This window comes from Somniosus microcephalus, unplaced genomic scaffold (genome assembly GCF_052327205.1).
Source record: "Somniosus microcephalus isolate GS21.2 unplaced genomic scaffold, FLI_Smic_1.0 unresolved_chr3, whole genome shotgun sequence".
Lineage (NCBI taxonomy): Eukaryota > Metazoa > Chordata > Chondrichthyes > Squaliformes > Somniosidae > Somniosus > Somniosus microcephalus.
Genome location: NW_028225181.1, coordinates 72,080,383 through 72,108,048, shown reverse-complemented (window position 1 = coordinate 72,108,048; position 27,666 = coordinate 72,080,383). Strand labels below are relative to the sequence as shown.

Here is a 27,666-nt window from a genome sequence, read left to right as displayed (position 1 = left end):
CTGCCTTTGTCCTTCTAGGTGCTGAAGGTTGCGGGTTTTGGAGGTTCTGTCAAAGTTCTGGTCGAGTTGCAGATGTATAAACTCCATCTCCTTCGCCCCCTCCCACTCCCACCTCTCTCTCTCTCTCCTCCCATAGAGGCCAGAGGCCCAGACCAAGTGGCAGATTCCCTTCACCGAGGGACATTAGTGAACCAGTGGGATTTCATGACAATCCGGCAGCTTTCATGGTCACTTTTTTCTAGCGCCGGCCCCACAAATGACCAGATTTGCTGAGCTCAATTTCACAACCTGCCTCTTTAGTGGGTTCTCTCTCACGCTCCCTGTTTTAAATTCATTTTACAGGGTATTAGAAGGGGAGGATTTTCACACGGGTAACTCAAACCACACATCACGTCAAGATCTGACAGTCACTCGATTCATCAGGAACTGAATATCATCGGCCTTTGAATAAGGAACCAAAAAGCACTGTTCACAGCGGGGAGAAACTGTACACGTGTTCTGTGTGTGGACGAGGCTTCAGCCAATCCTCTGGCCTATCGAGACACAAGCACAGTCACACTGGGGAGAGGCCGTTCACCTGCTCTGAGTGTGGGAAGGGATTCACCAATTCATTCCACCTGCTGACACACCAGCGAGTTCACACTGGGGAGAGGCCGTTCACCTGCTCTGAGTGTGGGAAGGGATTCACTCAGTCATCCCACCTGCTGAGTCACCAGCAAGTTCACACTGATGAGAGACCTTTCACCTGCTCGGACTGTGGGAAGTGCTTTAAAAGTTCTGGGGACCTGATGAGCCATCAAAGTCTTCACACTGACGAGAGACCGTTCAGGTGCTCTCACTGCGGGACTGGGTTCAGGCGATCATCTGAGCTCACTATACACCAGCGCACTCACACTGGGGAGAGGCCGTTCACCTGCTCCGTGTGTGGGAAGGGATTCACTCAGTCATCTGACCTGCTAAGACACCAGCGAGTTCACACTGGGGAGAGGCCGTTCACCTGCTCTAAGTGTGGGAAGGGATTCACTAATTCATCCCAACTGCTGACACACCAGCGAGCTCACACTGGGGAGAGGCCGTTCACCTGCCCTGAGTGTGGGAAGGGATTCACTCAGTCATCTCACCTTCTGACACACCAGCGAGTTCACACTGGGGAGAGGCCGTTCACCTGCTCCGTGTGTGGGAAGGGATTCACTCAGTCATCCCACTTGCTGACACACCAGCGAGTTCACAAGTGACTGCAGGGGTTGGATTCTGTTGTTGCTGCTGTTAATCACATCCAGGACTGAACCATGTTCATTCTGACAGTTGGGGTTTGTTTTTGCTGATGTTAATAACTCCGGGAACTGTGCTGGAGTTTAATATTCTGGATATGTCAAATAAATCAACTTTGCTTTAAACACATTGTTGTAGATTTTTGTCTTTCCCACCTGAGTGTTTAGCATCACCTGGCTGGAGCTCAGAAAGGACAATCTGGGGGAGGATCGTACAGTGGGAACAGAACTCCAGCCTGGATACAGTCCTTCAGGGCCACACTGAGGGGCAAACGGCAATTTGGTCTTTCTTGTCTCTCTTCATGACAGAAGTTGCTGTGAAACGTGTCCCACCCGCTCTCTGCCATAGTTCAGAGCTCCTAGGCGTGGAACAGAAGGCTCCTTTAGGAATGTACCCCAGTGCTTTTTTTTGAATGGCCTTATTAACTTGTGTTGCTACTTTTAGTGATTTGTGTATCTGTATCCCTGGATCCCTCTGCTTCTCCAGCCCATTTAGACTCTTAGGGGGAAATTCGGTGGCGCCCCCTTTGGGTCGCTAATATCACCGGGGCTGAAGTTAGCGCCCCTGCGCGTTAAATTCAGTGATAGCGCCCCAAGCAGGAGGCGGGGTGCTACTGGAAGCGCTCTCCTCCCTCTTGAGGTGCTACCAGTGAATTTCACAGTGCTTCGTGTAACAGCGCCATGCCCATCAGCACATAGCACTGCGTCACAGCAGAACTCCCTCCCTGATTAAAGGGGAGAGGCCGAGCACTGCGCACACCGGGGCCCTGCTGGACCAGCGGGGAGCGGGGTGTCGGATCAAGAGGAACGCCAGGCTGAGCGATCGCGGCTGGCACCCCGAAGCAGAAAGGGGAGGGGGGCAGGTACTGGCAGTCGGCCAAAATAAAAAGTTGCCGCCCGACACCTGCCCTTTAAGTAGCGCCGCCACGGCTGCAAGAACGACCCCTGACCCTGTTGGACATATTGTCCGGCGATAGGTCAGGGGTCATAACCCAAGGTTGCAGCCGGGGTGCTGCGCACGGCAATGACGTCATTGCCGGCTGTGCAGTGCCGCGGGGTGCTACCGGCTACCGCCGCCTCTAACCTCCCACTGAATATCGCGGGAGGCACAAAGCAACACAATTTCACCCCCTTGTCAAAGTAGTGTGTGGCCTCCTTGTTCTTCCCACCAAAACACACCACCTCACACTGATCTACAGTGAAATTCATTAACACACAACCTCACACTGATTTATCATGAAATTCATTAACACACCACCTCACACTGATCTACAGTGAAATTCATTAGCACACCACCTCACACTGATCTATAGTGAAATTCATCAACACACCACCTCACACTGATTATTAGTGACATTCATTAACACACCACCTCACACTGATCTATCGTGAAATTCATTAACACACCACCTCACACTGATGTATAGTGAAATTCATTAACACACCACCTCACACTGATCCACAGTGAAATTCATTAACACACCACCTCACATTGATCTACAGTGAAATTCATTAACACATCACCTCAACTGATCTATAGTGAAATTCACTAACACACCACCTCACACTGATCTATAGAGAAATTCGTTAACACGCCCCCTCACGCTGATCTTTAGTGAAATTCATTAACACACCACCTCACACTGATCTATAGTGAAATTCATTTGCCACTTACATGCCCATTCTAAAACTTATTAATGTCTTCTTGCATTTTCTCTTCCTCAGTATTAACTCTACCTCCCAATTTGGTGTCATCGACAAACTTTGAAATTGTACTTCTGATTCCCGAGTCCAAATCGTTTATGAACCACAGTGATCCCAGCACCAATCCCTGTGGAACACTACTTCCCACCTTTTGCAAATCTGAGTAGCTACTCTTAACCCCTACTCTCTGTTTCCTGTTTTGTAACCAGCTTGCTATCCATAAACAGTTTGTAAGATCGACAAGATGATCATGGTCAGGCCGTGTGGAGTGAAGGGCCAGGCAGCAGAATGGATGGAAAGCTGGCTAGAAAACAGAAATCAGAGGGTTAGAGTTAAGGGAAGTTTGTTGCGATCTTTCCATCCATTCTGCTGCCTGGCCCTTGACTCCACACGGCCTGACCATGGTCATCTTGTAGACCGTATATACTGCAGACACAGTGCACCAGTGGTGGAGGGGGTGGATATTGAGTCCTGGGGCAGGGGCGCCCCTGACAGGGTTACAGGCCCATCAGCCACTGGAATAACATGGAGAGCTGAGCTCGGCAGCAATAGTCCGGTTTTGTCTCCTTTGGAGACCAGGTGTACAAGCAGAGTTAGTGCAGTCTTCACAGCAACCGTAATAAAATTGTTACAGTTGTGAAGGAACTTTGTGTCAGTGCACTGGACCACAAACAAAGTATATGTGTCGATTATTGTCTGACTGCGCTACTGTGACATTTTAAAGGTGCTATATAAAGGTAATCTGTTGTTGGTCTGAGTTTGCGCTGTGTAAATGCTGCCCTTCTCACAGCCTGTAAAAGGAGTTTACAAAAGTCATCACTGAGAGTCCAGGATAGAGATTGTCAAGATTCTCCCCTCCTGGTTCCTGCCCAAGGGGGCTGCGCATGGGCCCTGCTGCCCCCTGAGCCTCTCAAGATGGCGGCCATGAACCCGGGCCTGTCACCAGGAGAAAGCCCCACAGCTGCCGCCCTGCTCGGGGCAAACGCCCGGCCCGGAGGCTCTTGTTTGGGGCCTGGGGCCCACGCCGGGTGTGTGTGAAGCAGATAATGTTGAGTGTTTTTATAATGGGGCCTGGGGCCACACTCGGGGTGTGTGCAGCCCGCGTCCCCCCCGGGGTTCATTTTTTTTAAAACTCAAACATATTTATTTAAATATGGTGGTACTTGTTACAACTCATCAATGACATAATAAATCCATTACATTCATTAGCCGCAATAAAACAAAGCCTTAAAAACAGCTTTAGGGTTAACAGTATAAATGCAGTGGTAAATTTTACAGATAAACCAATAATATTAACAGTACAGGTACCCATAGTGAAAAACAATTTTATGCCAGTCCTATTGGCAATCTGGTAACTCTTTGTTTTTGCTTGGTATTACCTGTTGTCCTTTTTTTTACATTCAAGTACAACAGTACTTATATAACTCATCAATTACATAGTAAATCCGTTACATTCATTGACCACAATAAAAAGGATAAAGCCTCAAAAAACAGCTTTATGATCAACAATATAAATACAATAATAAATTTTTACAGGTAAATCAATAATGTTTACAGTACAAACTGCCACTATTTAATAAACCAAGAAAAGAAAGTCCTACTGGCATCGCTGAATCATTCGGTCATTCATTCCTCCGTTCGTTCGTTCGTTCGCTCAAGCGTCACTTCCATTGTGCAGGTCTGCGTGTCATTTGTCTACCTGTGCGCAGGCGTGCGTTCGTTCATCCGGCCAGGCAGGCCTCACGCTCACCCAATAGGATGCCCACTTTCATCCTAGGGAGCGAGGACCCCTCATTCGGTCGAACGTAAGTTCCATTGTTTATGCGTGCGTAAGTATCATTTGTCTATCTGTGTGCATGCGTGCGTTTGTTCATCCATCCAGCAGGCCTCATGCTCACCAAGCGAGCCTTCATCCTGGGGAGCGAGGGCCCTTCATTCGGTCGAATGTAAGTTCCATTGTGTATGCGTGCGTATTATTTGTGTCCGCATGCATGCGTTCACTTGAGCCTTCGTTCGTTCGATTAAGGAAGGCTTTAACACTAAATAACACCACAATATACAAAGTCCCATAACCATATCAGAAATCAATTAAAACTTCAAGTAAACTACTTTTAACCAGAACCCAAAACTTCTTCAACAAAACAAGTAAATACCAGTTCTACGCCAGTCCTATTGGCACTCTAATAACTCTTCGTTTTCACTTGATGTTATCTAACCATATAATGTCATGATCCTTGTCCACAGTCTTCAACTTTTCCACAGAAAAGAAGCCGACCACTTTCTCAAATACGTAAAAGAGGAAAACGACTACTCAAATTCCCTTCTTCTTGCTGTTATCACTCACAGGACCCAGCCATCAAGACATTCATTATTCCTTGCCGATATTACTTTGTTTTGCCTTTTATGTTCCTTTTATTTTCCTTTTTCACTTTTATTCCGTTCTCTTTTCCCATCTTATGGCCGCTCAAGCTCCATACTACAGATGGAAACAGTCTGTCTTTCCTCCACCAGAATGGCAGCGCACAAAACGGCCCCCGTTACCGAGAAAAAGCCTCACAGCTGCCACCAAACAGAGCACAGGCGGGGCCGCTGGAACTCATTCGGGCCGGAGACCGTTCTTCAACTTTAGAAACTGTGCAGCATGCTCACCCACAGCATCTCCCGACTCCGCTTCTGTCGACCAGCCGCTCCGCCCTGGGCCCCCCGCCTGGGGTCCTCCATGCTGGGCCTCCTGACTGGGGTCCTCCGTGCTGGGCCCCCCGCCTGGGGTCCTCCGTGCTGGGCCTCCCACCTGGGGTCCTCCGTGCTGAGCCTCCCACCTAGGACACTTTCCTCTGGGTTCTCCACCCTGGGCCCCCCGCCTGGGGTCCTCCGTGCTGGGCCACCCGCCTGGGGTCCTCCGTGCTGGGCCCCCCGCCTGGGGTCCTCCGTGCTGGGCCCCCCGCCTGGGGTCCTCCGTGCTGGGCCCCCCGCCTGGGGTCCTCCGTGCTTGGCCCCCCGCCTGGGGTCCTCCGTGCTGGGCCCCCCGCCTGGGGTCCTCCGTGCTGGGCCCCCCGCCTGGGGTCCTCCGTGCTGGGCCCCCCGCCTGGGGTCCTCCGTGCTGGGCCCCCCGCCTGGGGTCCTCCGTGCTGGGTCCACCGCCTGGGGTCCTCCGTGCTGGGCCCCCCGCCTGGGGTCCTCTGTGCTGGGCCCCCCGCCTGGGGTCCTCCGTGCTGGGCCCCCCGCCTGGGGTCCTCCGTGCTGGGCCTCCTGCCTGGTGTCCTCCGTGCTGGGCCTCCCGCCTAGGACACTCTCCTCTGGGCCTTCCACCCTGGACCTCCGTTCTGGGCCCCCCACCTGGGGTCCTCCGTGCTGGGCCCCCCACATAGGACACTCTCCTCTGGGCCTTCCACCCTGGGCCTCCGTGCTGGGCCCCCCAACTGGGGTCCTCCGTGCTGGGCCTCCCGCCTAGGACACTCTCCTCTGGGTCCTCCGCCCTGGGCCCCCGCCTGGTGTCCTCCGTGCTGGGCCTCCCACCTGGGACACTCTCCTCTGGGTCCTCTGCCCTGGGCCCCCGCCTGGTGTCCTCCGTGCTGGGCCTCCCGCCTGGGACACTCTCCTCTGGGTCCTCCGCCCTGGGCCCCCCGCCTGGGGTCCTCCATGCTGGGCCTCCCGCCTGGGACACTCTCCTCTGGGTCTTCCACCCTGGGCCCCCCGCCTGGGGTCCTCCGTGCTGGGCCTCCCGCCTAGGACACTCTCCTCTGTGTCCTCCGCCCTGGGCCCCCCGCCTAGGGTCCTCCGTGCTGGGCCTCCCACCTAGGGTCCTCCATGCTGGGCCTCCCGCCTGGGGTCCTCCGTGCTGGGCCTCCCGCCTAGGACACTCTCCTCTGGGTCTTCCACCCTGGGCCCCCCGCCTGGGGTCCTCCGTGCTGGGCCTCCCGCCTAGGACTCTCTCCTCTGGGTCTTCCACCCTGGGCCTTCTGCGTCCGAATCCTCTGCTGAAACAAATCCTCCAAACCCCCTTCATTCTTCCGGTGATGATCTGAAATTAAGTCCCTCTAGTTACTGACTCACCGACCAGTGAAATACTTTTTCCTGATCTTCCTGATCAGATTTTAAACACCTTCCTCAGATCTCTTCTCACCCTTCTTTGTTCTAATGAAAAGAACCCAGTTTCTCTAATCTCTCCTGATAACTAAAGGCTCTCTTCCCTGGTATCTTCTCAGTGAATCTCTCTGCACCCTCTCCATGGCCTTGACATCCTTCTTTGAGTAAGATGCCCCAGAACCTGACACAATATTCTAACTGCAGCCTCACCAATGATTTTGTACAGGTTTACATGAGCTCTGCCCTTTTGTACTCTACACCCCTATTTATTAAAGCCCACTATACAATTTTTAAAACAGCTTCATCAACTTGTCCGCTCACTGTTAAAGATTTCTGTACCTGAACTCCTGAATCACTCTGCTCCTCTACTCCTTTTAAAGTTTTACATAAGAACATAAGAATTAGGAGCAGGAGTGGGTCACACAGCCCCTCGAGCCTGCTCCACCATTCAATAAGATCTTGACTGATCATCGACCTCAACTCCACTTTCCCACCCAATCCCCATATCCCTTGATTCCCCTAGAGTCCAAAGGCTGGATTTTGTCTTTGGGGCGGGCTGGGGTCGTGTCATCCACTTTTCGTGTTATCCACCCGATTCCAAATCGATGTGGGAGATTGATGCGATTTTCACATAATTGGGCAATTGAGTTCCAGCGTGTGGGAACCCATGGCCCAATTAGATTTTTCAGTCTGAAACTCGCCTCCGATGGCATCATCATTGCTGTTGCATTTAAGGTCTGCAAGAAGCCTTGCTTCTTCTGCAGACTGCCAACCTTTTGGCCTTTGTAGTGAGAGGGACCTGGAGGCAGAATGAGCAGCGGGAGACCTAAGTCTGCTCCCAGATTTGATGACGTCGCCCTGCAAGCTTTGGTGGAGGGAGCAAGAGCTAGTAAGGAGGTGCTCTTCCCTTCTTCAGGGAGGAAGAAGCCTCCCCAGCAGACGAAGGCTGTGCGGATCCAGGTGGCCCAGGAGGTCAACTCGTTGTCCCTCATCCGCAGAACCTGGCTTCAGTGCAGGAAGAGGTTTCATGAGCTTCTGCGCACTGGAAAAGTGAGTATGCCTTTGCCATCACCCTCAATCTGATCCCCATTGCCTCTCCTCACCAGCATTCAGCTTTAGCAACCTCTTCCTCCACATCCCACTTGACACTGACATCCATGAACCCTTGCCCATTCCCTCTCTCTCTATGGTCACATTCACCTAACTATTCGACTATGCAGCCCTCACACTCCCTATCGCTGTGATGGTATGAAAACAACTTACAACACACAGGGAGGGCCCTTGGTCTTGCCATCTCACTCCATCTTTGTCTCCTTCTAACCACCAATGATATGGATTCTCTACACTCACTCCTTCATTCTCACTCAAACTCCACTTGTCTCCCTCATTGCAGGAAAAGAGTGCTCACAATAAGAGGGAAAGAGTGAGGACGGGAGGAAGGCCACCCTCAGTAGCCCAGCTCACCCCCTCGGAGGAGCCGGCCCTGGAGATCGTGGGAGTGGAGGAGGATGCGCAAGTGGGGGACGGACAGACGGGTGCATCAGAGCAAGCTGGTGACAGAATAGTTTATCATCTTTCTCATTGACATTGCATGAGTCACTGATAATGATTCTGATGCTCTAACAGATTGACTTTTGATCATCTGCAAGATTCAATGTGTATGTAACCTTGGCCTCACATCTCTGACTCTTTCCCCACAGGACCATCGAAAGCCCCCATCCCCACTATCCAGGAGGAACAGCCTGAGCCTCCAAACTCCTCAGAGGAAGCTGCAACCTCTGAGGGTGCAGCGTCAGCAGAATTCAGCACACCCAGCACCAGCGCAGACACTCACACTTTGGTGGTACCTTCGTGAGATAGTGCAGTGTTGTCACCTGGCGTATCACAGCGCACAAGTGAGCATCAGCAGATGGTGGAGACAGGGACAGCTGTGGAGATTCCTAGTCGGAGGGCGCAGGACTCTGCCAGCTCGGCTCAGCAGCATGTCGACCCTCTGCCTCCGGGTCCATCCAGAAGAAGAGCGGTGCTGGAACTCCAGGAACAGGTGCAGGAGTCCCTGGCAGGTTTTGTCTCCAGGGTCACTGCGAGTGTGGAGTGAATGGAGGAGTCCTTCGCTAACATGAGCAGAGCCTTTGTGGAGGTGTTGGCGCATGAATGCATCACCACAGAAAGGATGGCAACCTCCGCGGAAAGGATGGCTACCTCCATGGTAAGGCTGGCTACGGTAGAGGAGAGGATGGCTACGTCCATGGAGGAGCTTAGTCGCCAGGGTATGGAAAACATGGTATTTGTTCAGAATAGACTGATATCTCTTGAGGAGCAATGGTCAGCTCTAAGGTGCTGTCAAGCTACTTGCTAGCTCTGAAGTGGGGCTGACACATTAGAGGGATGTTGGTGGCATACAACAAGGATGTGGGGGCTCCACTCCAAGCGCTCACACGACCATGCCACTGCAGAGACCTCGGTCAGAGCCACACCAGAGTCCCCACCCAACTGAAATCGGCGCCTCAACCCCTGCACAGTCGCAGGAGCAGCAGACTGTTGCCGAGCCCTCACATGTTCGCAATCCCAGAGGACACCCGTCAAAGGTGTCGAGACAGGAGCAGCAAAAAAGTGAGCAAGGGGCCTCCACATCCGCTGAAGCCACAGGGGAAGCACCACGTAGGAGCACGCGTAAAAGGAAGATAATGCACAAGTAGTCACAAGGGTAGTCACTTGGGTGAAATATTGGCCCAGAAATTCGGGTCCCAGCGCGTGAGTACGCACGGGGTACTCACATGTGGACCCGATGGAAGTACCAGTTTCTTGCATGCGCGGGAAACCGGCACTTCCGATCCTCTGAACAAAGGGGTTCAGAGGCGGAACGCGCGCGCAGGGGAGGCTGCGCGTGCGCTTTGAACTTAGTTTTTTTTTACAGGTTTTCACTTGAGGGTAAGCCTGTAGGATTTACACATTTAAAAAGCAGGTGTAAAGCCTGCTTTTTACAAGGTAAGTGGTCAATTAATTAAAATTAAAACATTTTTTCCACAGGTTTATTATTTTTAAATACTTTAAAGAAAGGTAAGTTTATTTTTAGCCATGTTTTTTTATAAAATTATTATTTTCAAAAATTTAAATTATTGTTTAAAATAGTTATTTAATGTAATTTGTAGTTTATTTAAAAAGTGTGATTTAATTTATTTGAAGGTTAAGTACTGTTTTGGGCCCTCAGCATTCATGCGTTTTGACAGGTCTTTCTGTCAATCTTATGAATGGGCTTCTCCCTCCTCCGATTGGCTGCCCATGGCTCACGTGATCCCAGGGGACGCATCGCACTAACTACACCCCTGGAACACGCAAGCACAGCGCGCCGGCCTCTGGGCCAGGATTCGGAGAGGAAATCCACGTAGGCCCAGAGCTCAACTGCCGGCGCGCTAGGTAAGTGTAGGTCGGGGGCATGCACCCGCGGGAAGCCCCCGACCCGAATTTCTGGGCCGTTATGTTTAATGTTAAAAAGCCATCAGTTGGTTATTGTCATTAAAATTTCTGATGTCAACTGTTGCAGTTGTGGCGTGTGTAATATCGCTAATGGGACTTCCACATTGAGGGCTTAGGATGACTTGCATTTGTCAGTATGGTGGTCAGAGTGGTAGGAACTGCAGGTTCTTGGCCATTGTCGATGCTCTGGTAAGAAGCTGCGAGGCAAAAGTGCTTGATTGGCTAGGTTAAGCAAATCTGGCCAAGATGAGTGCGTGCCTTGCATCCCGGCCAGCAATGTGCTCGCATGCTGCTGCCGCTGGTTGATGCGCCTCTGCAAGCTGGTCGTTGTCACTCTGCACCTCCTCCTCATCTGAGGAGGCTATGTGATTAGCCACTTGTTCCTTAGGCATCTGCAAGCCACGATGCTGTGCCGTGTTGTGAAGTGCACAGCAAACCACGACGAATCTGGAAACATAGAAAAATAGAAGATAGGAGCAGGAGTAGGCCATTCGCCCCTCGAGCCTGCTCTGCCATTCAATGCGATCATGGCTGATCATCCAAATTCAGTACCCGGTCCCTGCTTTCTCCCCATATCCCTTGATCCCTTTAGCCTTAAGAAATATATCCAACTCCTTCTTGAATATATTTAATGAATTGGTCTCAACTGTCTTCTGTGGTAGAGAATTCCATAGGTTCACCACTCTCTGGGTGAAGAAATTCCTCCTCATCTCAGTCCTAAATGGCTTACCCCTTATCTTTAGACTGTGACCCCTGGTCCTGGACTCCCCCGACCATCGGGAACATCCTTCCTGCATCTAGTCTTTCTAGTCCTGTTAGAATTTTATAAGTTTCAATGAGATCCCCTCTCATTCTTCTAAACTCTAGTGAATATGAGCCTGATCGACCCAATCTCTCTTCATACGTCATTCCTGCCGTCCCAGGTATCAGTCTGGTGAATCTTCGCTGCACTCCCTCCATGGCAAGAACATCCTTCCTCAGATAAGGCGAACAAAACTGCACACAATACTCAAAGTGTGGTTTCACCAAGGCCCTGTGCAACTGCAGCACGACATCATTGCTCCTGTACTCGAATCCTCTCGCTATGAAGGCCAACATACCATTTGCTTTCTTAACCGTCTGCTGCACCTGCATGCTTACCTTCAACGACTGGTGCACAAGAACACCCAGGTCTCGTTGCACTTCCCCTTTTCCCAATCTATTGCCATTCAGATAATAATCTGCCTTCCTGTTTTTGCCACCAAAGTGGATAACCTCGCATTTATCCACATTATACTGTATCTGCCATGCATCTGCCCAATCGCCCAACCTGTCCAAATCATCCTGGAGTTTCTCGGCATCCTCCTCACAGCACACACGCCCACCTAGCTTTGTGTGTGTGTGGGGGAGGAGGGGGGGGTGCGAGTCCATGGAGGAATTTGAAAACAAGGATGAGATTTTTTAAACCGAGGCGTTGCTTAACCGGGAGCCTCTGCAGGTCAGCGAGCACAAGGGGTAATGTTTGAACGGGACTTGGTGCACGTGCGGACACGGGCAGCAGAGTTTTGGATGACCTCAAGTTTACGTAGGGTGGAATGTGGGAGGCTGGCCAGGAGTGCGTTGGAATAGTCAAGTCTAGAGGTAACAAAGGCATGGATGAGGGTTTCAGCAGCAGATGAGCTGAGGCAGAGGCGGGGTTGGGTGATGTACTGGCGGTGGAAATAGGCGGTCTTAGTGCTGGCGTGAATATGTGGTCGGAAGCTCATCTGAGGGGGGTGGGGGTCCAAATATGACACCACGGTTGCGAACAGTCTGGCTCAGCCAGCTGCCTAGGGAGAGGGAGGGAGTCGGTGACGTGGGGACGCAGTTAGTGGCGGGGACCGGTCTTCCCAACATTCAGCAGGATCAATGTCGGGCAAGCAGTCTGCAATTTAACAGGGCAACTTATGGTACCAAAAATACATTTTTCAACAGAAAATGCTGGAAATACTCAGCTGGCCAGGCAGGATCCGTGGAGAGAGAAACATTTCAGGTCTGGGACCCTTCATCAAGTATTTCCAGTATTTTCTGTTGTTATTTCAGATTCCGCAGTATTTTCCTATTGTAATATATTTTTCAAGCCGCAGCCATGTGGAGACTCTCCCCCACGTGCCTGAAACCAGCTGCAACACCATGAGCATTTCTGATTGGCCAGTTGGCACCCCTTGTTCCTAACTCACAACAGATACTCGACCGTGTCAGTTCTATCTCCCGCACCTCTGCCCTCACCCCTGCCCCTCCCTCCCGGAACCACGATAGGGTTCCCCTTGTCCTCACCTTTCACCCCACCAGCCTCCACATTCAACGGATCATCCTCCGGCATTTCCGCTACCTCCAAAGTGATCCCACCACCAAACGTATCTTCCCCTCCCCTTTCAGCATTCCGCAGGGACCGCTCTCTCCGAGACACCCTAGTCCACTCCTCTATCACCCCAAACAGCCCTTCCTCTTCGCCTGGCACCTTCCCGTGCAAGCGGAGGAGATGTAACACCTGCCCCTATACCTCCCCCCTCCCCACTGTCCAGGGCCCCAAACACCCCTTCCAGGTGAAACAGCGATTTACTTGTACTTCTCGCAATCTAGTATACTGTATTCGCTGCTCACGATGCGGTCTCCTCTACATTGGGGAGACCAAACGCAGATTGGGTGACCGCTTTGCCGAACACCTCCGTTCAGTCCGTAAGGGTGACCCCGAGCTTCCGGTCGCCTGTCATTTCAATTCACCGCTCCATTCCCACTCGGACCTCACCGTCCTTGGCCTCTTGTACTGTTCCACGGAAGCTCAACGTAAACTCGAGGAACAGCACCTCATCTTCCGATTAGGCACTCTGCAGCCTTCCGGTCTCAATATCGAGTTCAACAATTTCAGATCATAACCTCGGCCCCTATTTCATTTTCACTTATATTTTTCCACTCCTTTCCTTTCCCCCCCCCCCCCTTTCCTTTTGTTTCTCTCTCACACCTGGCAGCTATCTTTTGCCCTGCCAGTACACTTTACACCTAATCACAGCCTATTACCATCTCGTCTAGCTTCTAATCTCTTTTACTTCTTTTGGTTCTTTTATTCTTTTGTCCGATCGCAGCCCTGCCTTCGATCTAGTTCCTTTTCTCTCCAGTTTTGAAGAAGGGTCAAACCCGAAACGTCAACTCAAATTTCTCTCCATAGATACTTATGCGCTGGTTCACCAATAGGAATCCTTCACTTTCTGATTCCTCATTTGCATACGGCTAGCTATTAAATAGCGCATCCGGGAGACTTTCTCCATCACAAACCCTCACGTCCATTCACCAGGCCTGAAGCGGCGTCCAGGGGCATCGCCCCGAAAAAGGAGCCGAAGAAAGCGGCCACCAAGAAGCGGGCCAAAGGCGAGAAGAAGCGCAGGAAGACCAGGAAGCAGAGTTACAGCATCTACATGTACAAGGTGCTGAAGCAGGTCCACCCCGACCCGACACCGGCATCTCATTTACAAGCGGGTCGCTGAAAAGCTAAAATGAACTTAAATCTGTCAATTCAGGAACCAGTAATTTTAAAGGATCAATTTGCCATAATTCACAATTTAATAATGAATTATTCAGTCTCACAGATGCCATTTTAATGATTATTCAGTCCCACAGACGCTATAATTTTAATTAAAATGATTATTCAGTCCCACAAATGACAATCTTTAGCAGTAATGATTATTATTTAGTCTCACAAATGCCATAGTTTTAATTATTATTCAGTCCTAGATACCATAATTTTAACGATTATTATTCAATCCCACAGATGCAATGATTTTAATAACTGATTAATATTCAGTCCCACAGAGGGCCATCACTTTAACAATAACGAGTCTGATTCACAGACGAGCTCTTATTCTATAAGCCGCCTTCTTCGTTGGTGTCCGAGGTTGGAGCGGATTGAAAAACGCGCCAATCAGAGGCAGAGATTTGCCGGGTTTCAGCCAATCAGAAGGCGCGGCTGGGCTGGGCGGGGCCTGCGGCTGCTATAAAAGCGGCTGCTATAAAAGCCGGAGCGGGGAGGAGCAGTTGGAGAACAGAGTTAGAGAGGAGTCCGCCCCCACCCCCACCCCCCCCCTGGGGGAAGGACAGCCGCCCACCCGGGGAGAAGGGACAGCAGTCGGCCGGCACCTTGGGCAACAAGGGCTCGCCGGTGGGCGGGGCTATGACGTCACCCGCGCGCGGAGGAGGCGGCGGCCTTTTAACAGTGGGCGGGGCCCCGAGGCGTTGCGGGCTGCGATTGGTGAGCGCGGCTGTCAATCTACGAGTCGCAGCCAATAGAAGAGACGGACTCAGTGAGGGACTTTAAGCGCGGACTGTGTGGCCGCAGTGCGCATGCTCGGTGCTGCTCGCAGTCCCCGGATGAGGCTCCGGTTTGAGGAAGGAGATAAAATGGCGGCGGGACTGAGGAGTGGTGGATGGTGCGGTGAGTGTGGATCAGAGAATCTCCGGCATTTACAGCAGCGCCGGCTTCTCTTAGGCAATCTTTGGGAAGTAGTAGTAGTAGTAGTAGTAGTAGTAGTAGTGGTGGTGATTCCACGTTAGCCACCCTGTTAGTAACATCATCAAAAAACTAAAAGTTGTCAAACATGATTTCCCTCTCCGGGTAGCTCACCTCCGGAAAGCACAAAGTTTCCTGTTTATGAATTACGTTCAGTTCTTCACCCTCATTAGACCCTTGGTTCCCCACCATTTTTGGTATGCTTTTTGTGTCTTCTACTGTGAACAGATAAAAATATTTGTTTAACGTTTCTGCCATTTCCTTATTCCCCATAATAATTTCTCCTGTCTCAGCCTCTAAGGGACCAATGTTTACTTTTGCTACTCTCTTCCTTCCTACATACTTGTAGAAAATCTTACAATCTGCTTTTAGATTTCTTGCTCATTTTCTGTCATTGCATTTTTTCCCTTTTAGCAATTTTTGGTCAATCTTTGCTGGTTTCTGAAACTCTCAATCCTCAGGCTTACTATTATTCTTTGCAACATTATAAGCTTCTGTCAATCTAATGCTATCCTTACCTTCTTTAGTTAGCCATGGTTGGATCACTTCCTGTGGAGTTTGTTTCTCAATGGAATGTATTTTAGTTGAGAATTATGAAATATTTCTTTAAATGCTAGCCACTGCTTATCTAGCGCCATACCTTTTAATCTATTTTTCCAATCTACCTCCGTCAACTCTCCCCTCATACCTAATGTAATTGGCTTTATTTAAGTTTAAGACACTAGTTTCGGACTTAGGCAAGTCATCTTCAAAATTAATGTGAAGTTCTAACATATTATGATCACTCTGCCCCAGAGGATCCTTTACTATGAGATTGCTAATTAACCCTGTCTTATTACACAATACAAGTTCTAACATTGTTGGTTCCATGACATTTTGTTCCAGGAAACTGTCCCGAATGGATTCCATGAACACATCCCGCAGACTCTTGCTCCACAGCCCTGCAGGTTACGGCTCTTCAAGTGTACACCCAAGTACTTTTTAAATGTGCTGAGGGTCTCTGCCTCTACCGTCCTTTCAGACAGTGAGTTCCAGACCCCCACCACCCTCTGGGTGAAAAAAATTACATCTGCTCTGCACCCTCTAGTGGATGGACAGGGGAGAAAGGTCTTTACTAGCTGAGGCATAGAATATAAGAGCTGGGAGGTAATGCGTGAACTGTATAGCTAGGCCGCAGCTAGAATACTGCGTGCAGTTCTGGTCAACACATTACAGGAAGGCTGTGATTGCATTACAGAGGGTGCAGAGGAGACTTACGGGGATTTTGCCTGGGCTAGGGAATTTTTGCTATGTGGAAAGATTGGATAGGCTGGGGTTGTTTTCTTTGGAACAGAGAAGGCCAAGGAGACTCGATTGCGGTGTATCCAATTATTAGGGGCCAAGATACAGTGGATAGGAAAGACCTATTTCCCTTAGCAGAAGGGTCAATAATCAGGGGGGCATAGATTTAAAGCAGATCGTCAAAGGATTAGAGGGGTTTTGAGGTGAGTTTTTTACACCCAGAGGGTGGTGGAGGTCTGGAACTCACTGCCTGAAAGGGTGGTGGAGGCAGAGAACCTCATCACGTTTAAAAACTGCTTGGATATGCACTTGAAGTGCCGTAAGCTACCAGGCTACGGACCAAGTGCTGGAAAGTGGGATTAGAGTGGATAGATCTTTGTCAGCCGGCTCAGACAAGATGGGCCGAATGGCGGCCTTCTGTGCAGTAAATTTCTATGATTGTGTAACCCGGGGAGGATGGGCCCAGTGTGATCAGACAGTCTGTAACCCGGGGAGGATGGGCCCAGTGAGATCAGACAGTGTGTAACCCGGGGAGGATGGGCCCAGTGAGATCAGACAGTGTGTATCCCGGGGAGCATGGGTCCAGTGAGATCAGACTATGTTACCTGGGAAAGATGGCCCCAGCTTCGGTTTGCCTAAAGCACAGGGAAATTGTACATTTCTATCCAGAACTTTGGTGATTTGCTGGAAGCCCAGGCAGGCATGGCGTGGATCTGAGAAAAGGGACAACATCAGACAAAAGCACTCGGACGCAAACTTATTTTTATTAAGCTGAAGAAAGTCTACATTACATTACTTCAAACTATTCATGTTATTTTCAGTCCTGCCATAATTAGATCTCCCAGTGAAAGACTGAGTGATTGAGAAAGGTCCACAGCTGAGAGTAAACAGGGATTGTAGACTGAGGAACGACAGCAGGTGAACCAACACAGGATTGTGAGAGAACCAACCGGAGAGAACTCTTCCGATTCAAAGAGCTTCCAGAGATCGACTGGGGGAGAAAGGTCAGAGAGAGTCCCATTGACTCAGATACACACTGGTTCCTCCCTCCCTTCCATTTCCTGATTTACAGCTATTTCTGGGATGTTACTTGTATCCTCTATGGTGAAGACCGATACAAAATACCTGTACAATTCAACTGCCATCTCCTTATTTTCCATTATTAATTCCCTGACTTTTTATCGAACCAACACTCACTTTGTTAAATCTTTTCTTTATTAAATATCTATAGAAACTTACTATCTGTTTTTATATTTCTAGCTAGCTTTCTCTCGTACTCTAATTTTTCTCCTTATTAATCTTTTAGTCACTCTTTGCTGTTTTTTATATTCTGTCCTATCTTCTGACTTGCCAGCCATCTTTGCGCAATTATATGCTTTTTCTTTAAGTTGGATACTATCGTTAATTTGTTTAGTTAACCATGGATGGTGGGTCCTCCCCTTGGAATTTTTCTTTCTCGTTGGCATGTATATATTCTGTGTATTCTGAAATGTCCCCTTAAATGTCTGCCACTGCATCTCTATTGACCTATTCCTTAACCTAATTTGCCAGTTCACTTTAACTAGCTCTGCTTTCATGCCCTCGTAATTGCCCTTATTTAATTTTAAAATACTAGTCTTGGACCCACTCTTCTCTCCCTCAAACTGAAGGTAAAATTCAATCATATTATGATCGCTGCTACCTAGGGGCTCCTTCACCATGAGGTCTTTAATTAATCCTATCTCATTGCACAATACCAGGTCTAGTATAGCCTGCTCTCTGGTTGGCTCCAGAATGTGCTGTTGTAAGAAACTATCCTGAAAACATTCTATGAACTCCTCATTTAGGCTACCTTTGCCCATCTGATTTTTCCGGTCTCTATGTAGATTAAATTCCCCATGATTATTGCCGTACCTTTCAGACAAGCTCCCATTATTTCTTCCTTCATACTCCATCCTACCGTGTGGTTACTGTTAGGGGGCCTGTACACCACTCCCACAAGTGACTTCTTGCCTTTATCATTTCTCATCTCTACCCAAACCGCTTCCACATCCCGGTTTCCTGAACTTAGGTCATCCCTCTCTATTGTGCTAATACCATCATTAATTAACAGAGCCATCCCTCCACCTTTTCCTAGCTTTCTGTCCTTCCTAAATGTCACGTACTCTTCAATATTCAGGTCCCAATCTATGTCATCCTGCAGCCATGTTTTTGTAATGGCTATCAGATCATACTTATTTATTCCTATTTGCGCCATCAGTTCCTCTGTTTTGTTTTGAATGCTACGTGCATTCAGATGCAGAGCCTTTAGTTTTGTCCTTTTATTTTTGTAACCTCTAGCCTTAACTGTTGATTTACTCTTAGATTTGTCCTCTCTATCCCTTCCTGTCACGGTCTGTTTATCATTTCCCATATTAATACCTTTCTCTATTGCCTTGTCTCTACTCTTTGATTTACCACATCTTCCCAAATTTGATCCCTTGCCCCCACTATTTAGTTTAAAACCCTCTCTACTGCCCTAGTTATATGACTCGCCAGAACACTGGTCCCAGCACGGTTCGGGTGAAGACCGTCCCAACGATACAGATCCCACTTTCCCCAGTGTGGTGCCAGTGCCCCAGGAATCGAAACCCATTTCTCCCACACCAGTCTTTGAGCCACGCATTCATCTCTCTAATTTGATTTACCCTATGCCAATTTGCTCGTGGCTCAGGTAATAATGCAGACATTATTACCCTTGAGGTTCTGCTTTTTAATTTAGCCCCTAGCTGCTCACAGTCTCTCAGCAGAACCACTGGCAACACAGCCATCTGGACTCTCGCTCTTGGCTGCAGAGAACTGTATCTATCGCCCTGACTATGCTATCCCTTATTACCACTATATTCCTATTAACTCCCCCTGCTTGAATCGCTTCCTGTACCTCGGTGCCACGGTCAGTTTGCTCATCCACCCTGCAGCCACCGCTTTCATCCATACAGGCCGCAAGAACCTCAAACCTGTTGGACAATTGCAAAGGCTGAGGCTCCCATACCTGCCTCACCCTTTAATTCATTCAAATTAAATTAAAAGTAAGGCATGGCAGGAGAGCTCTGTGCCGTGGTATGCTCTTCCTGCACTATGTGGGAAATCAGGGACACTTCCTGTGTCCCTGACGACCAGGTGTGCGGGAAGTGTATCCAGCTGCAGCTACTGACAGACTGCATTGCGGCGCTGGAGCTGCGAGTGGATACATACTGGAGCATTCGCAATGCTGAGGACGTCGTGGATAGCACGTTTAGGGAGTTGGTCACACCGCAGGTAAAGGCTGCACAGGCAGGAAGAGAATGGGTGGCCACCAGGCAGAGTAGTAGGCGCAGGCAGGTAGTGCAGGGGTCCCCTGTGACCATCCCCCTCTCACAGATATGCCACTTTGGATATTGTTGGGGAGGATGGCTTATCGGGAAGGCAGCAGCAGCCAAATTCCTGGCACCGTGGGTGGTTCTGCTGCACAGGACGGGAGGAAAAAGAGTGGGCGAGCTATAGTAATAGGGGATTCTATTGTAAGGGGAACAGATAGGCGTTTCTGCAGCCACAAATGTGACTCCAGGATGGTATGTTGCCTCCTGGTGCAAGGGTGAAGGATGTCTCCAGAGCGGCTGCAGAACATTTTGGAAGGGGAGGGTGAACAGCTAGTTGTCGTGGTGCATATAGGTACCAACGATATAGGTACAAAACGGGATAGGTCCTAAAAGATGAATATAGGGAGTTAGGAGGTAAATTTAAAAATAGGACCTCCAAGGTAGTAATCTCAGGATTGCTACCAGTGCCACGTGCTAGTCAGAGTAGAAATAGAAGAATATTTCAGATGACTATGTGGCTAGAGGAATGGTGCAAGGGGGAGGGATTCAAATTCCTGGGACATTGGAGCCGGTTCTGGGGGAGGTGGGGCTAGTACAAACCGGACGGTTTGCACCTGGGCAGGACCGGGTCCGATGTCCTAGGGGGAGTGTTTGCTAGTGCTCTGGGGGAGGGTTTAAACTAAAATGGCAGGGGGTTGGGAACCTGAGCAGGGTTAGTGGGAGTGTTATACAGACCGCCAAACAGTAATGCGGAGGTTGGGGATGGCATTAAACGGGAAATTAGAGACGTGTGCAATAAGGGCACAGCAGTTATCATGGGTGACTTTAATCTACATATAGATTGGGCTAACCAAATTAGTAACCATATACTGTGGAGGAGGAATTCCTGGATGGTTTCCTGGACCAATATGTCGAGAAACCAGCTAGAGATCAGGCCATTTTAGACTGGGTATTATGTAATGAGAAAGGATTAATTAGCAATCTTGTGCGAGGCCCCTTGGGTCAGAGCGATCATAACATGATAGAATTCTTCATTAAGATGGAGAGTGAAGTAGTTGACTCCGAGACTAGGGTCCTGAATTTAAATAAAGGAAACTACGATGGTATGAGGCGCGAGTTAGGTAGGATTGATTGGGGAATGTTACTCAAAGGGTTGATGGTGGATAGGCAATTGCAAACATTCAAAGATCGCATGGATGAACTACAGAATTTGTTCATCCCTGTTTGGCATTAAAAATAAAACAAAAAAGGTGACTCAACTGTGGCTAACAAGGGAAATTAGGGATAGCATAAGATCCAAGGAGAGGACATATAAATTGGCCAGAAAAAGCAGTAAACCTGAGGATTGGGAGCAGTTTAGGATTCAGCAAAGGTGGACAAAGGGATTAATTAAGAGGGGGAAAATAGAGTATGAGAGTAAGCTTTCAGGGAACATAAAAACTAACTGTAGATATGTGAAGAGAAAAAGATTGATGAAGTCAAGCACAGGTCCCTTGCAGTCAAAATCAGGGGAATTTATAATGGGGAACAAAGAAATGGCAGGCCAATTAAATACATACTTTGGTTCTGTCTTCACAAAGGAGGACACAAATAACCTCCCAGAGATGCCGGGGAACATAGGGTCTAATGAGAGGGAGGAACTGAAAGAAATCAGTATTTGTAGGGAAATGGTGTTAGGGAAATTGACGGGATTGAAGGCCGATAAATCCCCAGGGCCTGATAATCGACATCCTAGGGTACTTAAGGAAGTAGCCCTAGAAATAGTAGATGCATTGCTGGTCATCTTCCAAAATTCGATAGACTCTGGAACAGTTCCCATGGGTTGGAGGGTAGCTAATATTACCTCACTATTCAAAAAAGGTGGCCGACAGAAAATGGGGAAAATGCTAGAGTCCATTATAAAAGATGTAATAGCAGAGCACTTGGAAAAACAGTGACAGGATCGGACAAAGTCAACATGGATTTACAAAAGGTAAATCATGCTTGACTAATCTACTGGAATTCTTTGAGGATGTAACTGGTAGAATAGATAAGGGAGAACCAGTGGATATGGTGTATTTGGACTTTCAGAAGGCTTTCGATTAGGTACCGTATAAGAGATTAGCGTGTAAAGTTAAGGCACATGGGATTGGGGGCAAGGTACTGACTTGGATAGAGAACTGGGTGGCTGACAGGAAAAGAGTTGGAATAAATGGCTCTTTTTTCCGAGTGGCAGGCAGTGACTAGTGGGGTACCGCAGGGATCAGTCCTAGGACCCCAGCTATTCACAATATATATAAATGATCTAGGCGAGGGAACTAGATGTAACATCTCCAAGTTTGCAGATGACACAAAGCAGGGTGGGCGTGTGTGAGGAGGATGCCGAAAAACTCCAGTATGATTTGGACAGGTTGGGTGATTAGGCAGAAGCATGGCAGATGCAGTATAATGTGGATAAATGCGAGGTTATCCACTTTGGTGGCAAAAACAGGAAGGTGGATTATTATCTGAATGGCAATAGATTGGGAGAAGGGGAGGTGCAACGAGACCTGGGTGTCCTTGTGCACCAGTCGCTGAAGGTAAGCATGCAGGTGCAGCAGGCGGTTAAGAAGACAAATGGTATGTTGGCCTTCGTAGCGAGAGGGTTTGAGTACAGGAACAAGGATGTCTCGCTGCAGTTGTACAGGGCCTTGGTGAGACCACATCGTGAGTATTGTGTGCAGTTTTGGTCGCCTTATCTGAGGAAGGATGTTCTTGCCGTGGAAGGAGTTCAACGAAGATTCACCAGGCTGATACTTGGGATGGCAGGAATGACTTATGAGGAGAGATTGGGACGCTTGGGCTTGTACTCACTGGAGTTTAGAAGAATGAGAGGGGATCTCATTGAAACTTATAAAATTCTGACAGGACTGGACAGACTAGATGCAGGAAGGATGTTCCCAATGGTCGGGGAGTCCAGAACCAGGGGTCACAGTCTAAGGATACGGGGTAAGCCATTTTGGACAGAAATGAGGAGGAATTTTTTCACCCAGAGAGTGGTGAACCTGTGGAATTCTCTACCACAGAAGGCAGTAGAGGCCAATACATTAAATATATTCAAGAAGGAGTTGGATATATTTTTTAAGGCTAAAGGGATCAAGGGGTATAGGGAGAAGGCAGGGACAGGGTACTGAATTAGATGATCAGCCATGATTGCGTTGAATGGCGGAGCAGGCTAGAGGGGCCGAATGGCCTACTCCTGCTCCTATCTTCTATGTTTGTATGGTTCTATGCTTTAGTTTGAGCTGGAGTGGAGATGGAGGAGAAGCTGCTGGGTTTAACCGCCAATACTTCTGAGCCCAGGAGGACCCAACAATTTGCAATGTGAGACTGTCAAGGGAGGTGGATTCTAGGGGAGATTAGGTTGTTAAACAGACACTGTCTGTACATAGAGTCATAGAGTTATACAGCACAGAAAGAGGCCCTTCTGCCCATCGTGTCCACGCCGGCCATCAAGCCCTGTCTAATCTAATCCCATTTTCCAGCATTTGGTCTGTAGCCTTGTATGCTATGGCATTTCAAGTGCTTATCCAAATGCTTCTTGAATGTTATGAGGGTTCCTGCCTCTACCACCCTTTCAGGCAGTGAGCTCCAGATTCCAACCACCCTCTGGGTGAAAAGGTTCTTCCTCAAATCCCCTCTAAACCTCCTGCCCCTTACCTTGACTCTATGCCCCCTTGTTATCGACCCCTCTACTGAGGGAAAAGGTTCCTTTCTATCTACCCTATCTATGCCCCTCATAATTTTGTACACCTCAATCAGGTCCCCCCTCAGCCTTCTCTGCTCCAAGGAAAACAACCCCAGCCTGTCCAGTCTTTCTTCATAGCTGAAGCGCTCCAGCCCAGGTAACATCCTGGTGAATCTCCTCTGCACCCTCTCCAAAGCAATCACATCCTTCCGATAGTGTGGCGACCAGAACTGTACACAGTATTCCAGCTGTGGCCTAACCAGCGTTTTGTACAGCTCCATCATAACCTCCCTGCTCTTATATTCTATGCCTCGGCTAATGAAGGCAAGTATCCCATATGCCTTTTTAACCACCTTATCCACCTGTTCTGCTGCCTTCAGGGATCTATGTACATGCACACCAAGGTTCCTCTGTCTTTCCTAGGGTCCTACCATTCATTGTGTATTCCCTTGCCTTAGCCCCTCCAAAATGCATCACCTCACACTTTTCAGGGTTAATTTCCATTTGCCACTGTTCTGCCCATCTGACCAACCCATCTATATCGTCCTGCAGACTGAAGCTACCCTCCTCGCTATTTACCACCCCACCAATTTTCATGTCCTCTGCAAACTTACTGATCATACCTTTTACATTCACATCCAAATCATTAATGTAGACCACAAACAGCAAGGGACCCAGTACCGATCCCTGCGGTACCCCACTGGACACAGGCTTCCAGTCACAAAAACAACCTTCGACCATCACCTTCTGCCACTAAGCCAGTTTTGGATCCAATGTGCCAAGGCACCCTGGATCCCATGGGCTCTTACCTTCTTGGCCAGTCTCCTATGCGGGACTTTATCGAAAGCCTTACTGAAATCCATGTATGCCACATCCACTGCACTACCCTCATCCACACACCTAGTCACCCCCTCAATTCAATCAAATTGGTCAGACATGATCTTCCCTTGACAAAGCCATGCTGACTATCCCTGATTAATCCTTGCCTCTCCAAGTGGAGACTAATTCTGTCCCTCAGAATTTTTTCCAATAATTTCCCTACCACTGATGTTGGGCTCACTGGCCTGTAATTCCCTGGTTTATCCCTGTGGTAAACCACTGTTAACCTGTACATGCCTGTGTGGTAAACCACTGTTAACCCTGTACAAGTCCAGGCATGTCTCAGCCCCTGGCTCCACCCCTAAGCCCGGGTATAAAGGTGACTCACCACCCTTCCCCCGGGAGCTCTTAGGATGGATTCACTAGCAGAGGCGTGCTCTAGTTCTTAGTCAATAAAAGCCTACTTCATATAAGTCCATCTCGTAGCTTTTGGTATTGTTGATAGTGCATCAATCCCTACTACCCTTCTTGAATAATGGTACTACGTTAGCTGTTCTCCAGTCCTCTGGCACATCCCCTGTGGCCAGAGAGGTTCTGAAAATTTGTGTCAGAGCCCCTGCAATCTCCTCCTTTGCCTCACACAGCAGCCTGGGATACATCTCGTCCGGGCCTGGGGATTTATCCACTTTTAAGCCTGCTAAAACCGTTAGTACCTCCTCCCTCTCGATGCTAATATGTTCAAGTATATCACAGTCCACCTGCCCGATTTCTATGTCTACATCGTCCTTCTCCATAGTGAACGCAGATGCAAAAAATTCATTTAAAACCCCACCTACATCTTCTGGCTCCACACACAGATTGCCACTTTGGTCCCTAATGGGCCCTACTCTTTCCCTAGTTATCCTCTTGCCCTTAATATACTTATAAAACACCTTAGGATTTTCCTTTATTTTGCTCGCCAGTGTTATTTCATGGCCCCTCCTCGCTCTCCTAATGCAATGTAAAAGAGTATTGTTTTAGGAACAAGTATTTCTGTACAGGCTTTTAATCCAGTTTACATCTACAGATTTGTTTTAATTCATTCTTGGGATGTGGGTGTCGCTCGCAAGAGCAGCAAATATTGCCAATCCCCAGTTTCCTGTTGAGAAGGGGGTGGTGAGTCGCCTTCTTGAACTACTGCAGTCCGTGTGGTGAAGGTATTCCCACAATGTTGTTCGGTAAGGAGTTCCAGGATTATGACCCAGCAACGATGAATATATCTGAGTCAGGATGATGTGTGACTTGGAGGGAAACTTGGATGTGATGGTGCTCCCATACAACAGCTGCCCTTGTCCTTCTAGGTGGTGGAGGTTGCGGGTTTTGGAGGTTTTATCAAAGTTCTGGTCGAGTTGCAGATGTATAAAGTTCCTTTCCTTCGCCCCCTCCCCCTCCCACCTCCCTCTCTCTCTCCCCTCCCATAGAGGCCAGAGTCTTGTGTAGGCCCAGACCAGGTGGCGGATTCCCTTCCCTGAAGGACGTTAGTGAACCAGTTGGGTTTTTATGACAATCCGGCAGCTTTCATGGTCACTTTTTTCTAGTGCCGGTCCCACAAATGACCAGATTCACTGAGCTCAATTTCACAACCTGCCTTTGTTTTCTTGTGGGTTGTCTCTCACGCTCCCTGTTTTAAATTAATTTTACAGGGCACTGGAAGGTGAGGATTTACAGACGGTAAGCTCAAACCAAACATCACTTCAAGATCTGACAGTCACTCGACTCATCGGATCTGAATATCACCGGCCTCTGAACATGGAAGCAAAAAGCATCGTTCACAGCGGGGAGAAACCGTACACGTGTTCTGCGTGTGGCCGAGGCTTCAGGCATCCCTCTGGCCTATCGAGACACAAGCGCATTCACACTGGGCAGAGGGCGTTCACCTGCTCTGAGTGTGGGAAGGGATTCACTAATTCATCCAACCTGCTGACACACCAGCATGTTCACACTGGAGAGAGACCATTCACCTGCTCCGAGTGTGGGAAGGGATTCACTAATTCATCCAACCTGCTGACACACCAGCGTGTTCACACTGGAGAGAGGCCGTTCACCTGCTCTGAGTGTGGGAAGGGATTCACTCAGTTATCCAACCTGCTGAGACACCAGCGAGTTCAAACTGATGAGAGAACTTTTAACTGCTCGGACTGTGGGAAGTGCTTTAAAACTTCTTGGGAACTGATACGCCATCAACGTGTTCACACTGACGAGAGACCGTTCAGGTGCTCTCACTGCGGGACTGGGTTCAGGCAGTCATCTGAGCTCACTATACACCAGCGCACTCACACTGGGGAGAGGCCGTTCACCTGCCCTGAGTGTGGGAAGGGATTCACTAGTTCAACCCACCTGCTGACACACCAGCGAGTTCACACTGATGAGAGACCTTTCAAATGCCCAGACTGTGTGAAGTGCTTTAAAAGTTCCAGGGAAGTGATACGCCATCAACGTGTTCACACTGATGAGAGACCGTTCAGGTGCTCTCGCTGCGGGTCTGGGTTCAGGCGATCATCTGAGCTCACTATACACCAGCGCACTCACACTGGGGAGAGGCCGTTCACCTGCTCGGAGTGTGGGAAGGGATTCACTAATTCATCCCACCTGATGACACACCAGCGAGCTCACACTGGGGAGAGGCCGTTCACCTGCTCGGAGTGTGGGAAGGGATTCACTCGCTCATCCAACCTGCTGACACACCAGCGAGTTCACAAGTGACTGCAGGGGTTGGATTCTGTTGTTGCTGCTGTTAGTCACATCCAGGACTGAACCATGTTCATTCTGACAGGTGGGGATTGTTTCTGCTGATGTTAATAACTCCAGGAACTGGGCTGGAGTTTAATATTCTGGATAGATGTCAAATAAACCAGCTTTGTTTTAAACACATTGTAGATCTTTGTCTTTCCCACCTGAGTGTTTAGCATCACCTGGCTGGAGCTCAGAAAGGACAATCTTGGGGAGGATCGTACGGCGGGAACAGAACTCCAGTCTGGACACAGTCCTTCAGGGCCACACTGAGAGGGGCAAACAGCACTTTGGTCTTTCTTGTCTCTCTCCACTGAAAGCTAAGTTGCCGTGTGGGTTAATCTCGAGGCGTGTGTGAAACGTGTCCCAGCCAATCTTTGCCATGGTTCAGAGCTCCTAGGCACGGTTCAGAGCTCCTAGGCACGGAACAGAAGGCTCCTTTAGGAATGTACCCCAGTGCTTTTTTTTTAATGGCCTTATTAACCTGTGTTGCTGCTTTTAGTGATTTGTGTATCTGTGTCCCTGGATCCCTCTGCTCCTCCAGCCCATTTAGACTCGAGGGGAAATTCGGTGGCACCCCCTTTGGGCCGCTAACGTCACCGGGGCTAATTTTAGCCCCCTGAAAAAGTTAGTGCCCCTGCACATTAAATTCAGTGGTAGCACCCCAAGCAGGAGGCGGGGTGCTAGTGGAAGTGCTCCCCTCCCTCTTGAGGCGCT

General features: G+C 49.1%; 1 protein-coding gene across 1 annotated transcript in view; it reads left to right on the top strand.

The window, feature by feature from the left end:
- LOC147091967 (uncharacterized) overlaps positions 1-27,086 on the top strand; it is a 34,428-nt gene extending 7,342 nt beyond the window's left edge. Inside the window, exons 2-3 of the mRNA XM_085976653.1 lie at positions 408-1,231; positions 25,995-27,086. Of these exons, the coding sequence (XP_085832779.1) occupies positions 408-1,231; positions 25,995-26,922 (1,752 nt within the window). The 3' untranslated portion in view covers positions 26,923-27,086. The remainder of the gene's footprint in view (positions 1-407; positions 1,232-25,994) is intronic.
- The last annotated feature ends 580 nt before the right edge of the window (positions 27,087-27,666 follow it).